The 16,480-nt window shown below is 41.2% G+C and overlaps 2 protein-coding genes across 2 annotated transcripts; both read left to right on the top strand.

The window, feature by feature from the left end:
* Positions 1-2,484: 2,484 nt before the first annotated feature.
* On the top strand, positions 2,485-5,064 carry LOC141015987 (myosin regulatory light chain 2, skeletal muscle). The gene is made up of 5 exons (XM_073490216.1): positions 2,485-2,578; positions 3,499-3,679; positions 3,789-3,867; positions 3,967-4,015; positions 4,107-5,064. Exons 1-5 carry the CDS (start codon positions 2,543-2,545, stop codon positions 4,206-4,208), a joined length of 447 nt encoding a protein of 148 aa, XP_073346317.1. The 5' UTR covers positions 2,485-2,542; the 3' UTR covers positions 4,209-5,064.
* A 3,835-nt stretch (positions 5,065-8,899) lies between these two features.
* pgap3 (post-GPI attachment to proteins phospholipase 3) lies at positions 8,900-14,435 on the top strand. The gene is made up of 8 exons (XM_073488944.1): positions 8,900-9,292; positions 9,977-10,074; positions 10,271-10,423; positions 10,531-10,593; positions 11,161-11,222; positions 11,478-11,614; positions 12,065-12,269; positions 12,984-14,435. The coding sequence occupies exons 1-8, from the start codon at positions 9,022-9,024 to the stop codon at positions 13,045-13,047; spliced, it is 1,053 nt and encodes a 350-aa protein (XP_073345045.1). The 5' UTR covers positions 8,900-9,021; the 3' UTR covers positions 13,048-14,435.
* Positions 14,436-16,480: the final 2,045 nt, after the last annotated feature.

Genomic DNA, 16,480 nt, shown 5'->3' on the forward strand with positions numbered 1-16,480 from the left:
CTATGAGATCAAAAATAAACATCAGGCAGCAGGCCATGATTGTGTCGCTAAAATAAGGACCAACAGTTGTATGGGGGGGCAAAGCAGGCCAAGAAGGGCAAGTCTGTCGAATTTTAGAAGAGTCAAAATGGCTGAGAAAGAGAATGGCGGGCAGAGGCGGGGGAGTCTGCGCTATTTCAGTCTCTTCAGCTGTCTTGTTTTTATGGTCTTTGACAGAGCTCGGTCTCTTTCTCCCTCTGTCTCTCTTTTCACCTTCAAGCCCATACTGGAAGTGGCTGCTCTGCTGCTCGTGACATTCGTCACATAGGATCAATTAATCAGTGGGCAGATCTAGGATCAGATCAAATCAAAACCAAGAATTTCGGAAAAAAACATATCGGCCCCTTTAAAAGAAGTTTGGGTGGTGTGAACTAGAAGACCTACAAACGAGCAAAGGCAGTATCGGTTCACGCTGTTGCTGCGTCCCAATACATACCATAGCCTGACAGTGGTGTGATTGATGGCAGCCTATGGAGCTCATATATGGAGTTGAGTGGGTGGGCAACTATACTGGGAACCTCCAGGAGAAACCCAAATTAGTGTATCTGTAGTGGGAAAACTGCTCTTTTAGCCCAATCAACATGATTTTTCCCATCACATATGTGACTTATTAATCAAAGAAATTGATATTAAAGGGCACTATGTAGTTTTTGAGAAGAAATTCAAACTCAAAATTTTAATATTACAGTAGTATTGAGGTGATACGATAAATATAACTGAATAAACAAACTGTTCTCAGAGGAAAATAAGGTCCCCAGAACACTGTTTGAAACTAGAAAGGTGGCAGGGTCCGCCACATATGAACAAAGTATAAAATTGTGTTGTCCTTAAGGTCAGTTCGTTTGTCCAGTTTATTCAGTCATGATGATTAGTTAGTTTGTCTAGGGATAACAATATCAGTCAAGAAGATCTTTCTCTTCTGATTAAAATTTCTTCCCCCAAACTACATACTGCACCTTTAACAGAGAGTGATCAAGAACTTGAAATTTAGTTGCTATGAAATCTAATTCTTGTTCTTTCCCGTACTTGAATCTTTACTTGTTTTTTTCCCTGTGTATGGCATGTGTGCAGCCTAGATTTAGATTCTTCTCTTTCAAAATAAAAACTTTAAATGTTTCCACAAAGTATTTCCTTCCACCTGTGTCCGCATTAAAGCACTGTTTACATCTCTCATCGACGCAAGGTCACTGTTTCTAGTCCTAGTAGTCGCGTGTCACTTCTGGAGCCAGACCAGCGTCCATCAGCCAACTGTTTTCAAGTTTCATGACTGTTTATACACCCTGCTGCCCACTACCGATCTGGTGATGGGCTCTAATCTCAGACCAAACCTATCATTTAGACAGGCGATGACTTTAGGATATGATTACTGCGGATACATGTTGTCACCTAGAGCGACGGGGAGCTGTTAATTACTGTTAATCCCATCCGTGTGAGCATCACAGGAGTTAAGCAGCAACAGCCTGTCATCAGACACTCCGGTTTTGTTCTCGATATAAAAGAAATAAAAATAGCTACAACAAAAGTTCTCAGTATGTCAAGAAGAAGAGGAAGAGTTCGGGGGCAGCTGAGTTGTCCCACAGTGGTCACTTTTGCCATATTAGTCCACAGATGACGCCAAAGTCCTGCATGTGTGTTGGCATTGAATTCACCTCATTCCAAGACTCCTGGGGCCTATTTTGGAGCATCGGTAAACCGATCCGCCCTACCACCTCCTCGCTCCTCCCTCTTTCTCTTACTTTCCCTCAGATCTGTTTCCCTGCCAAACCTGATGGTGTGGCTAAAGTTAGCCCCCCATGGGCTAGTATATAAGGCCCCAAGGGTCCATTGCTTACATGTCAGTCACATCGGCTTTGGCGTAGGCTTCTCTTCTTGACCACCAACAACCCCAGAAACTTGAGAGATGGTGAGTGTGGCCACGTTCCTCGGAGGAGCAGTCTCTAGGGATGTAGGATCGATGAGATGAAAGCATCACTGAAACATTTACTTTCTGGATTATCAAGAGCCCATGAAAAGTCTCTTGAGCCGAGCCTCCCAAACTGTGGATTTAACTTTTATCTGCTGGCTTGAGCTAACATCTCAAATCTTAACCACGAAAAATACAAAATGTTTCAGGATGACTTGTGTGTTATTGTAGCCCCCAAAGCAATTACGTAGTACTTGATCCCCTAAATTGGGTGATAGATTCAAAATGGACAGATTTCTTTGATTGCTTGAAAGCAACTTGGCAAAAGTCATCAGATACAGTGATTTAAGTAGATCTTTAAGCGTTACCAAAGTTACAGAAACGAGCAATTTAGGACTCTGGGTCCTTTTGTTTTAGGACTTTCTGAAAATCCTCATATGGTTCGCCTAGACTTATCCAGGATCACTGTGTTTAACATTGAAGTCTGCTTTGTTGATGTGATGTTTGAAGTGTGTTCTGCCTTCCACCGTTCCACAGGCACCCAAGAAGGCCAAGAGGAGGCAGCAGCAGGGTGAGGGTGGATCCTCCAATGTGTTCTCCATGTTTGAGCAGAGCCAGATCCAGGAGTACAAGGAGGTAAAGTTTTCTCACATCTCAGGCCCTTTAAAGCCTTCTAATAATATGACCTAAGTTGGGAAAAGGGACATTATGTAGTGCTCATAGGTATCATTTGACCTTGGAGGTAATGTGAGGAAGCTTTCGAAAGACATAGACCTGATTGGTTTGACTGCGTGACAGTGAAAAATGTCCTCATCAGCGTGACAGGACAGGACAGTAAATCAGATTTTTCCGATGACAGCAGCTCAGTAGCTCAGTAATCCTCCTCAGAGACTCCGTACACTGTCGCTCTGTGACCTCACAGGAATGCCTGCCAACAGCTGTTGGGACAGTGATATTCATCAAAGCAGGAAAGAGGCGCTCAAGGTAGAAACAACAAGACAAGGTCCCTGGACCTAATGTTGAGTCTACGTTTAGGGAAGACAATAGAGTATACAGGTATAAAGAATAGAGAATAAAGTGGCGACAGTAGCTCAGCTTACCCTTTGGCGACTTCAGAAGGTGAAATAACATTGGGGACAGGGTCAGAAGATTCAGTCACAAGAGAGGGCGGGAACGACAGCTGTAATCAATACCTTCTCCTTAAATGTCGCAAGGGGCTTGTCTCACATTCCGAGACCATTTTAACACCTTAGAAAGACAAGTGGCCGACCAGCTGCCAAGTCCCAAAAGGTTCCCAATGCCATCTTTGGTTTCACTGGGTGCTACACCCAGCTATGTGGAGAGGAGAGGTGGAAAACAGCTCCACATTTACACGTTCATGTTGGAAGGCTATCTCAGGCAAATAATTATCATAAGCAGGTCTTATGATGAGGACTTGTGGGAAATGTGAGGATTATGAGTGTCATCTGAGGAGGTGGTGAAGGGTCGGTGGCACGGTTTATTTTCTTTCATTCACTGACTGATGTCTCCTCTCTTACTTGGCTGTCTCCTGGCAGGCTTTCACAATCATCGACCAGAACAGAGATGGCATCATCAGCAAGGACGACCTCAGGGACGTGCTGGCCACCATGGGCCAACTGAATGTGAAGAATGAGGAGCTGGAGGCCATGGTGAAGGAGGCCAGCGGCCCCATCAACTTCACCGTCTTCCTGACCATGTTCGGCGAGAAGCTGAAGGGTGTGTTAGGACTTACACTTAGACAGTTCAAGCCTCCCTTGTTGCTTGATGATCATTTATCTTTATTATTCTCTTCTTGTTTTGACTAATTGGCTTCTTTTCCTCTTAGGTGCTGATCCCGAGGACGTCATCGTGAGCGCTTTCAAGGTCCTGGACCCCGAGGGCACCGGCGCCATCAAGAAGGAATTGTAAGGGCTCTTAGCTTTACTTTACCTTCTATCACAAAAGCTCTTTGACTCAAGAACGATCATCCGACTGATTAATTTTTCTCCTTTTTCCCCCTCCAGCCTTGAGGAGCTCCTGACCACCCAGTGCGACAGGTTCACCGCTGAGGAGGTGAGCTGATCAGGCTTTCTCTCACTCATATTCTCATTCTGTCACCAGTTGTTCAGCATTGTAAGACAGTTTTGTAATCCTTCCTCTACAGATGACCAACCTGTGGGCTGCTTTCCCCCCTGATGTGGCTGGCAATGTGGACTACAAGAACATCTGCTACGTCATCACACACGGAGAAGAGAAGGAGGAATAAATCCCCATCTCTTTCAAAGATCTCTGCCTCCGCTCAAACCCATACTCGACGCAACATCTACTCTACTCACTCTTCTCCGATGCCGTGGCTCCCTTGCACACTCTCGCGCCCTCGGCCCTTTCTGTCCGCTTGCCAGCTCACTACAAAAAGACTTGTCTCCTTTCTCGAGATACTCAGTGAGAGGACTGAAGGCTGTGTGGTTGTTTGTGTGTGAGTACCAACAGGAGGACATGGGATTATTTTCAATAAAAATAATCTTGTGGCACTGAAACTCTCTCTCCATCTCTGTCCCTGCCTCTTGTACCTCCTGCTTTTCCTCCCATCACTCATTCTGTCCTTCTGCGTTGAGGCCAACAGTGCATGCATCATACCTATGTACAGCGCGTATGCATATGCAGTCCAGTGTATACAGCGGCCAGTCAGACATATCTCTTGGGTGCTGTGGTGCAAGCACAGTCGCTCACTTGAAACAAGTGAGCAGCCTGACCCGAGTGGTCTGTTAGTCTCACCCTGACACAGAGTGTTTAATGGACTCGTCCCTTTGTTTGTATCAGGGAGGAGAAGGCAGTTAAGAGTGGGAGTACTGTACTATAATAGATTGCCTACCCCTTCTCTTTAATCTGTCTCTCCTTCTCTTAAACACAGGCACGAAAGGAAAAGTTGCAGTGAAAATAGGAAAGCATGATTTGTTTCAAATCCTGTAATTAGAGAAAGAGATGGTGAAAGATGGTGAGTGGGAGGGAGAGATGAAATAAACAAAAGTAAAATGTCTTGGTTTTGGTCTCTTCTTCCTCCAACTCACTGCTGTTTCTCTCCTGTTTTAAAGACTGTACCAAATAAAGAAGTACAAATAAAATCCACTATCTTTCGTATGACACTGTGTCTGACTGGTTTAAGTGGGGGCGTGGGTGATTGCACTGTTGGTTGACTGTGGACAGCCCTGTAATGACTGCACACTGGCTGTAATATGCATGTGGTTGAGTAAATTCAAGGTTTGGAGGGGAAAAACTTCAGTTAGAGCCACAAATCTCTCTCCCTGGATGGCTAGACATGCAATAGATGTTACCTTCACAGTACAAACCAACAAAATCACAGCAGAAACAGAACATTTTGTTGTAAGATAAAAAATAATCTATCAACCCCTGACTCTAAATGTGCAGGACAGATGAATTAAAAATAAGGGAAACACTTAATAATACAAGAATAACGTGGTAAAGGGATGGGTTTGATTATTGACGTATAAATCCTGGCCCATTACAGAAATCACTATGTGACTACATGTAACTCAAATCCATCATATGGATGCTGCAGAAACCAATACATAAGGTAATATTGTTTGATCTGGGAATTGCAAGATCAAGGTAATGAATCACTGCTAATTCACACTGCGCTTAAAATAATTTGCCTAAAACATTGACTTTAAGTATCTCAATTACATGTAGATCTTTCATCCAATTAATTCAATAACATAAGCTCAATATAAAGGGTTGTATTTAATATCAAAGCTTTTCTATGCTGTTGAGTCAGTGGGTGTAAATTAAATAACTAGATGTGTGTTTGGTTATATCTGGGTTTTTTTTTACTTGTTAGTTAGCTAGTTAGTAAACCCAAAAGAGATAGTAAAGTCGGTGATTTTTCGCCTTGATGCATCCATAGAAAGTTGATTCGAAGTAGATTTTAAAGATGGTGAACACTGTAAACATTATACCTGCTAAACATCAGAGTACGGTGGCATTGTCATAAACAGGGACAGTTTTATTACATCATTTTTAACAACAGCATGTTGTCACTCATCACAGCCCCTTCATTCTTCAGGTAGTCAAAATCACAGAGTACAGAAAATAGAGGATTTCAAAGATCTTCATGTGGAATATGTGCTTCTGCCTTTGGTCCACCGTTGTGGCTGGAAACTTTAACGCACGCCAGATGCACAGAGGTGTGACATGTCACGTTGTTCCTGATTTTACAAAACAAATTCAAATCTGGGTGGAAAAGTTTGTGTTTGTTGAGGTGACAGATGACGTAGGTAAGGCATGTCAAGTTTAACATACACCTACACCTATACACATACGCCACTTATTCAAATCGAGAGAACTTACTCAAACCCAGCGGGTCTAACTTTAAATTTACTCACAGAGGTCGACTGGTTCAGTTGCAGTACTTGGAGGTTCTCAGCTGATTGATTTGAGAGTAAAAGTACAGAGCAATCCAAATGTCTCAGTTAGATAACATCACTGACTACCCTAATGCAACAGCCGACATGCAGTGTGATGTTGAACAGGAGGATATCTTCTGGACATGTGTCACTGTTGGTTCCTTTGTTTTTGGGTTTCCTGGAGCAGTTGCCATACTCTTGGACATGTTCCAGAAAGGAAGAAAAGGGATAACATTCACCCCCAATGACGTCTTTATGTTAAATCAAGCTGTCATGGATGGGCTTTTTTTGATACTTAATCAACCTTACATGCTTTACAATTTTCATGAGCATAACTTCGTGTTTGTAGGATTTACTTTCTTCGTCTATTCATTCAATGTGTGTGGAAGGCCTCTGTTTATAACCTGCATCTGTCTGGACTGTTACCTGGCTGTGGTTCATCCTCTTACATACCGGGCAAGAAAGAGTCTGACTCCCAGGATCCTGATGGCTGTTGGTGTTTGGACTATGAATGCTGCATATGGATGTTATTTTGCTTTCCAACAAGAGGTAGCGTTTGAACCCACCCTAATCTTGTTTTATATCCTGACTCTCCCTGTTATTTGCTTCTGTGACGTGTTCATTCTTTGGACCCTGAAGAGATTGAGCCCTGCAGGAGGAAACATCCACCCTGAGAAGAAGAAGGCCCTGCAGGTCACCATCAACAACCTTGTTATTGGCCTTGTGGCTTATCTTCCTCCAATAATTGGGTGGTTGGTGTCCCAGTTTATGAGACTAGATAAAACTACCACTTGTCATGATTTGAGTGCAGTGTTGTCCAGCACTGTGTTTGGAAATGTAGCGTCAATCAACTTGCATTTGAACAATATGGGAAAACTGGACTGGCCGAAATGTTGGAAGCAGAAATGAGCCACTTTTTTGACCTTTTAATTTTCATTATCAGATATTTTCCCAGCTGTGTAGAGCTGCACACATTGTCAAAGAAGGCAATAATGCATATGTTATCATGTTTGTTGTAGCAACATTTAGTATGTTAATCTAGTGCCATAAAGGTAGTTTAATATCTGAAGTTTGACTATTTAAACCGATTGGATTTTCATACATAATGTTGCACCAAATACACTATTAACCCTTTTAAAGGCCACCCTCTTTGTATCTATTGATGGGAATACATCATACCCTGTGGTATAACTTGTATGGACATGATTTCATTTTATTGTCATAAGTATAGTTTTACATTTTTTGATTAAAAAATCATTGCGATTAATGTTGTCTTAAGGTCATTCATTCATTCAACCTTTATTTAAATCTCGAAAAATCATTGAGGGCAAGCTCTCATTTTCAATGATGTCAAGAGCACAAATAAAAAACAGAATAGGTGCAAAAATGTGATAACAAACAACAACAACGAACATAATCACAGAGCGAATAAACAGAATGGGTACATAAAAGTGATAACAGCTAAGGTCATTTCAACATTTGAGGAAACAATGTCTACTTCCAGTGTGTTGTCTAGATAGAAACCAGGAGTAACTGATCTATTTCTGCTGTGATGAGGACCATGTAAGGAAAACTGCATGTTAAACCAATGGGCTCAACCAAATAAGGGATTTTAACTTCACTTTTTAAAAGTTTTTCTACTTAAAAGTGCTTGAAGAATGTCTTTTTCCAGCTAAGAATAAGTTGTTTGTAACTTTGCGCTTTGTATCGAGCAACATGAAATAAAGTGGAGGTTTCTTATTTTAATCTATACATCTAACTAGCCGCAAAATATAACCAGAAGCAACAACCTGTTCAATAAACACATTTGTGTTTCATTCATAAGGTGTTTTTAGGCAGTATTCTGTTGCTTCAACAACACATATAGGAGATAATGTATGCCACTATGTTTGTTTTACACCTTTCAGTAGTCACAACTTCATTTGACTGAAGAGTACTTCATTTACCTAGAATAACACTGATTTTGACAGGCTATGGAAAGTGACTGGTGATGAATGAGCAGATAAGATAGAAACAGAGAAAATACCTGCATATTCAAAGCAAGAGATTTTCCACAATGTTTTTCATTTTAAAAATAACATTATTATTATTATTATTATTATTATTATAAATATTATTATTATTATTATTATTATTATTATTATTATTATACACAAGATTCCTCATAGTTACCATAAAATCTAAATCAAAAAGAATAACTTAAAATCAATAGATCAATGAATCACATGACCTAGTGACGTACGTAATAACGGAAGTAAAATTATCTCCATCTAAACGTTCTGCCTTCAAAATAAAAGCTACCAATATTTTACTTTACAATATCCGCATTGGATCTAACATAAAAGTGGGCTTACACATCATGTATTATTTATAGAGGCTTGGTGGAAAGCTTAGACCGCACACAGATGATACTATACAGTGGGAACTTGAGGTTTTGTCTCACAAAATAAAAGTTTCTTCAAACGCCAACCAGTGCGTGTTTTATTTTGGAAATGTCGGCCGGAAACGTAATGTGAGTGTGAAACTTGACCCTGATCAGAGAGCAGGGAGCAGTTGGACCTACTGCACTGTAACTCTCAAACATTTCAGGCCCGGTTTATCGCCTCGAACAAGGGATGGCCGTCTGGTGATGTGGACCGTCGGCTGTGGAAGCCATCGATGCCGCTGTCGTCCAGCCGTGCCTTCGTGAGTTCTGACGGGCCGAGACCGACCACCATGGCCTCAGCGATACCCCACTGCACATCTGTCAGACTCCCCGCTGTGGCCACTGTCGTCCTGCTCCTCGTATCGGTGACCACTGTGCAGTCCTCTCAAGGCGACAAGGAGCCGGTTTACCGAGACTGTGTGAAGCAATGTGTCCGGACCAACTGCACCGGAGCTCGGCTACGGGGCTTTCAGTCTACCCAGCCGCAGTACATGGCGCTGACAGGTGAGTTGTTGTTGTTGTTGGCAGCAGGTAAGTTAAGCTAACTTAGCTTGTTAGCAGTCTGTTGCTGCATTTCTCCACAAGCTACCCACTGGACTTAGCTATAATATATCTAGCTGTATTGTAACATTCGCTAAACGCATCCCTTTGAGCGTCTTTGCTAACAGTTACCATTCATTCTGTGTTTGCTGCTGTGTATGTCATGGCTGCTGTGTGACTTTTGTCATGAAACGTGATACTGATTCAATCTGTAGGCTTCACTGAAACAGCCTTGAAAGTTGAAGGCCAGTTTTTCCGGCAGAGCAAGGTGTCACAATAGGCCTATAGAAACTCCACCCTCCACGTCCATTAACAACAACTGTATGGTGTGAATGTGTGAGACATTCTTATAATAAGGAAGGGATAAAACTTTATAATAACCATCACTGATAAATAATGGTTTAACTGATCCATATCAGTGTTCATCCATAAACATTATTTGGATGGCCATTATGAAGTTGCAACTGATGTTTTAAAGCCTTTACAATAGGTTAATAAATGGTAATAAAAAGGCGAAACGTTTTCCAGACGTATTGTTTTGTTGAGTATTTGTACCTGTTATCTGTGAGGCCAACTGAACTTTGACCTTTGACCTGTGTCGTGCCTGTTCACGCCCTCAGCTCCTCTATCTTTGTTCCTGTGTTCCAGGTTGGACGTGTCGCGATGACTGTCGCTATCAGTGCATGTGGACCACTGTGGGGCTCTACCAGGCCGAGGGGTACAGAGTCCCACAGTTCCACGGCAAGGTTTGTGTTCACTCACCAAACTCCATCACAGACTCTTACCCACAGTTGTTCTGTATTGGGGAGGATGCTGAGCTCTGGCTTCATTATCTGTTCACTTTAATCAGTACAGTATATGAGAGCAAAACAGCAAAGTGCTCCAGTATTGGTTTTGTCTTTACCGATTTGATTCCAATGTTTTGTATTTTATTTTCCATAGTGGCCGTTTGCGCGCTTCCTGTGTTTTGAGGAGCCAGCCTCGGCCCTGGCCTCTCTGCTTAACGGCCTGGCTTGCCTTCTCATGCTGCTGCGCTATCGCAGCACGGTGCCACGCCAGAGCCCCATGTACCACACCATCAACGCCTTCTCTCTGGTGAGATGGAGAAAATGACAGAACTTTAACATAAATAGATCCACCAGTACTCCTGTGTCATGATCATTGTACAATTCATAACAAGAGCCTGTGTGTGCTTTCTTTAGGTATCTCTTAATGCCTGGTTCTGGTCAACAGTGTTTCACACCCGGGACACCTATCTAACTGAGGTAATAGTTGTTGACTGCCTAGGTACTTGTAAAGCTGTATAAAGCCAAAAACTCTTTATCAAATTTTATGACTAATATGTTATCCAAGAGTTTTGTTTCTCTCTATCTGACCTATACAGAATTAATAATCTCTTACCTTTTGGTTTGTTCCACTTACTCCTGAGAAAGACTTCTGTTCAGTTAGCTTGCTATTTATATGGAGGGCTGGTGAGAGCCCTCAGGACTCAGTATGCACACACGAGACAAAGCAATGAGCAGAGCACATCCAAAAGAAACCTTTTCACATAACAGAAAGTAAAGTGATTCAGTGTTAATTAAAAAAGCAACACTTTATTGTATGTTGAGTGGAGAGCTGCTAAAATATCTTCCCAACTGCCAGACCGCCTCCTGGGATGAGCGTTTTTCTGTTGTATTGGCTAACGAGCTTAGCTAATCAGTAACATCCTAATGCCATTACTGACAAGCCCTCCAGCTGTGTGTGGTATATTTTCAGCAACATACAACGGGCACAAGTCTTTGTCTCTTGATGTTGATTTAACTCTGCTTATGTCTGTATGTCTCTTTCAGAAAATGGACTATTTCTGTGCCACGGCTGTTATTCTTTACTCAATCTACCTGTGTTGTGTCAGGTAAGCACTTAAACAGGACTTCCATGTGACCTACAAATGTTTTCATTTGTCGCATGATAAAAACTAAAATCACATTAAACTTTATTTATCATTCACCCTGGTTAACATTGCTGTCTGATATTTCCTAAATAACGTTATGATGAAGATTTTGAATATTTACTCCTTTAGAGACACTTAATGCTATGCTTATTAATGTAAAATACATCTCTGTAATATCACTTCCTGTTCTGCTTCGCCCGTCTCTCTCTTCATCAGAACGTTGGGCCTGAGGCGACCTGGGGTGTCCAGCATGGTGGGGGTCCTGCTCATCTTGGCCTTTACTTCGCATGTGTCCTACCTGACCTTTGTCAGTTTCGACTATGGCTACAACATGGCTGCTAACGCCACCATCGGTACAGCAAATTAAACTTAAAAGTCACATTAAAGCTCATATTGAGTTGGTAGTAATGGTCATTGTACACAACTTTTTAAGATTTGTGTTATTTTAAGCACTTTCCTATGAATACATTGTACTTGTTTTTACAATATCTATACCTACCAGTACTGTCACGTTACACATTTTAAAGTTTTATTGAATCTGCAGTCGGAACAACTAACAGAACATCATTTCCCAGTTCACTGAATTCACCACTACATTTTTGGGAGCTGATGTACTGTCTCAGGATGATTGTTGTTTGGTGCCCTGTCTGCCAAATGCCTTGTTTTTTATTTATTTGTATTTTATTTGTATTTTATTTCATGGCATCATAAGCAGTTTAATACAACAAAAGGGAAATGCTAATTGAGAGCCGTTTGTTAAAGACTTTAAACGTGTTGTTTTCCATGTGTTTTCATCTTTAAAGGCATGGTGAACCTCCTGTGGTGGCTGTGTTGGTGCTGGCAGAACCGGCGGACCCTGCCATACTGGTGGAAGTGCGGCCTGGTGGTGCTGCTGCTTCACGGTCTGGCTCTGCTGGAGCTGCTGGACTTCCCCCCAATGCTCTGGATCCTAGATGCTCACGCTGTGTGGCACCTCAGCACCGTACCAGTCCACTTCCTCTTCTACAGGTTTGTCCAATCACCTGCCCTGCCTTTGTTTCATAGCTTTTCAGGAGAAGGCAGTGTCAAGTTGTGTTTTTGCCTTGAAGTTACAATTAAGTGGGAGAGAAAATGCTGCTTGTGGGGTCAGAGGTGTCACGATTTCGAAAAATCAAAATGATCTTTTAGTTTCGGGGTAGAGAGAAAAAAACAAAACAACACTTAAAAGATGACACAGATAGATTACTGTTAGCCTGTAGGTGGTGCACAAAAGCAATCAGCTGTCGTGTACTGGAGGTATCTCCCGACAGCGGAAATGTTTATTTTCTTCTTTCTTATGTTTAGATCCTTTTATTTGGGAAGAGGTTTTACATTTTTTAAACAGTGGCATTTTTTGTTGAACTCTGGAATCTTCATTTTTGGTGAATATTATTTGAACTTGTCTTACCTTTACCTGTAGAAAGTCACCAGGATAAAGCCAAAGTGTTTTTGTAAAATAGCCATATCTTTTTAGATAAGAATTTTAAAAGGGAAATGAAAGTTGTCAGAGCATAAAACCATCTGATGTGATAGTCTAACAATGGCAAAGCCATCGGAGCTAAAAAAGATTTGTTTAAATTGAAAATCAAATCCAATCTTGGCCTTAAAATCAAAAGTCAAATCGAATCGTGGATTTGTAGAATCGTGACAGCGCTATTGTGGATAGATTCCTTATAAATGATCCTTACTTCCTTCTCGCTCCAGTTTCCTGATAGACGACAGCCTCTACCTACTAAACACAGAGAAGATGGGCGTCAAAGTTGAGTAGGAGGAGCTCATCCCCTCCTCTCCACCTCTGCACCCTCGCACCACTCCGATCGATCAGGGCAGCCGGACACCCGAACACGGACGTAGCTCAGCCTCCCAGATGACATGACATGATGCATGACACCACTATGACTTCCATCAACGTAGACATTGTTTACATTTTTCTTGTTTTTAAATTTTTTCTTTTTGTATTTATTTGGGGTAATTCCTCTCCTCTTTTGGAATTGTCATGATTGACGCTTGCTCTACTGAACTTTGCCTTGTACTGACGTGTGCTCGACGGTTCTTTTGCCATTCATCATAACTGCAAAAACAGGATGAAGGAAATGTTTTGTACTGTACCACATCAGACCCAGCTGGGATGCATATCTTGTTTCTTTTAACTCTTCTTAAATTGATCCCCTTCACCAACCTCTTGGCTCTGCACAAATGGCAGTTTGCTTTGGCTGACAATAGGTGGCACCAAATCCCTTTGCCAGGCCATCATACCCTCCTCAGTTTGGTCCTGCATGTGTCGGGAGTGCATCTGTGCCAAAAGTGGACTGGTGGACGCAGAGAGGTGCCCCTTGTGAAGGGGAGGGGATTGTTCTAGAGAGAGGGGGAAGGGGGTTTATGTTTGGAGGCCATTCTAGCTGACTGTGTCTTTTTTTTTCTTTTCTCACCATCACACCTTTATTTTTGTGCCTCTGTTGTTTCCACTGCTGCTTTTGTGTCTCTTCTGTATAATTTCAGATTCTCATCAGCTGCCTTAGTTACTTGTTTCAATCCTTTTTGTTGTTGTCGACCAATTTGTGCTTTATTCTGTTGACAGTTTTACTTTGATAACTTGATTTTTGAATTTGGGTGGGATATGCCTGCTGATCATAAAATGTTGTTTTTATTCACCTTGATTGCCTTTTAAGTGTGAGGAAAAGAAGAAAATGATGGCGATCAGGAAAAACAAGTTGGGGCTTTTTATTATTTTTTTTTTTACACCAAGAGTTTCTAATAAATCCTGGGGTTAGATGGTGTGTGTGTGAATGAGCGTATAGGTGTTTACCTGACATCCATTATTTGAATTTGGTTGCATTTCTTGCCGTAATATTCCCCAGAAATGTGTAAACACGACAAGCTGCTTTACAGATGACTGGTCCATTTACGTCCCTCCATGTTTCTTCTTTGTGTAAACTATTTTTTAAATCAATTCTTTTGTTTTCTTCTCACACTTGGCGCTCTCAAACTCTTGACATCATGCCATGTACGTCTTCATCCCTCAGAGTTTCCCTTCCATATGTGCACTTTACGAGTGTGTCTGTACTTTTACATGCGTTTTTTGTTTGAAATTCTGCCCATGCCTTTTGTATTTCTGTGTGAGAATGTGAACAATGACCAGTGTGCGTGTACACGTTGCCTTGACTCGACATTGTGTTGTTTTTGCAGTCATAAACTGAATCACTGTGTGTGTGAGAAAGAGACGGAGCTGGATTGTGCTTGATCCTTTTGTAAAACGACTGATGTGTGAGAGAGAGTGTGTGTGTATATATATGTTCGAGGTTTGCTGCATGAATGTGTGTGAGACGACGGGTAAATTTAGCTTTGCTGACAGCCTGTGATGGGGGTGGGGGAAGACCGAGGATGAAAGACTTGGAGAGGTTTGTCATAGGTTTGGGTGGCAAAAAGATTCCTGAAATCTCTGCAGAAATATGAGATAAGAAACATAAAGTGCATATTCTTTTAGTTTTTGCCAAAATAGTCCATATTTATTAAATATATTAAGCACTCACATTCATGAATTCATGTCTGGGGCTCAGTTGTGACAGTATACAGATATAAGACTTAAAGAAGAGCTCTAATTTCAGTTAATTACACAAAATCATTGCCACCTCAAGTCTGAAAGTTATCTAGTTATCTTCTGATGAGAAACTTGTTAAATCATTTAATTTGTGTCTATTTTCATAATTTGAATATGTCCTGAGGAACTGGCTTCAAACAAACTGTAAATCATGTCTTTGATCACTTCCTTCTTCCTCTTTAACGACCACATCTCTCCTGTTCCTTCACTCATCTGCTGCCCCCTGCCTGCTGCCCTGTGCACCGTCACCTCACCTCTCCTACTAAGTGCACTCTCCTCCACCTCACATCTAATATTTGACCAAAAAATCTGAAAGATAGGGAACAAATAAAAGTGTTCTTTGTTGATAAGGAATCAGGCTCGACTGTGTATTTTTGTTGCCTTCTTGTAAATGTGGCTCTGTTCTTCAGTGATCTATTCTATTGGTCCTACAAATATGCATAAATATGGGTTGGCAAGAGGAATAATATATTGTATAAGTATTCAGATCATCATCAAAAGTATCTACAACAATGTAAAAATGCTCCATGACAAATCCTATAATCAAACTCCTACATAAGTAAAAATTCTAGTATCAGCTAAGTGTACTTTTTACAAGTGTTAGGGTTAGTCAAAGTTATTTCAAGATCAGTGTTTTCCAACCTGGGGGTCCTAAACAACTAAAGCAGATGGGGACTTGTTTGAAACTTAAAAAACAAACAAACCCTGAAACACTGAACCCTTTTATATTAACTATTGTATAATATCACCTCTTAGGGCCTCAAAAGAATTTGAAATGAAACCATTTGAGAAGTTTAGAGGGGAAATGTCTCTTTTTGGTTAAAATTATGATAATAGGTCGTAGACATCTTGCGTCACAAGGTGAGAAACACACTGCATTGTTTTTTATTTATTTGTTTATTTGACAGGGACAGAGCAGAGCTTCTTCATGACATTGCTTTTATATAAAATCAATTTTTTTTAAGTAACTTGTCAAATAAATGTAGTGAAGTAAAAAGTATAATAATTCCCCCTGAAATGTGGTGGACGTACCAGAAGTCTGCACTGAAGAGCAGCACTTGAGCAGCCTGAGTTTGTTTTCATTACAGTGGATTTCTTTGCATCGTGTTACTTTTCATCCCTGATAACGTCAATTCCTTTGGTTCATTGAAATCTATAAGAAATGTGTGCTAAATGTTTTAACTGTAGGTAAGAGAACATCATGTTTCCAGGACACTACGAGTGAATCCACAATAAGTGACATGTATATCCTTGAATCACTCCTCCCCTGCTCCCCTGCTGACCTTGTTCCCTTTGTGCCAGCATTATATATTCAAAGTAAACCTCTAATATCACTGAGACAGATTCCTCTCGGCCTTTATTTGTTCTACCTGTTGATCTAAGTAAGCCGTGAGATAATATTCATCATCCGGTACAAGCCATTCTTTCTTAGACTTTTAAGGAATATTTCTTGCAGTCTTTGTCGGCCTTGCACTCTCTCACTTGCACACAGTATCTCTCACCCACTTGCTGGCCTCTTCCATTTTCACCCCGTGTTGTATAAGGTTTTTAGTTGTATGTTATCAGAGTATTTTTAAGAAAACTCACTTGCAAATACATTAGT

The sequence above is a fragment of the Pagrus major genome, chromosome 20, assembly GCF_040436345.1.
Source record: "Pagrus major chromosome 20, Pma_NU_1.0".
NCBI lineage: Eukaryota > Metazoa > Chordata > Actinopteri > Spariformes > Sparidae > Pagrus > Pagrus major.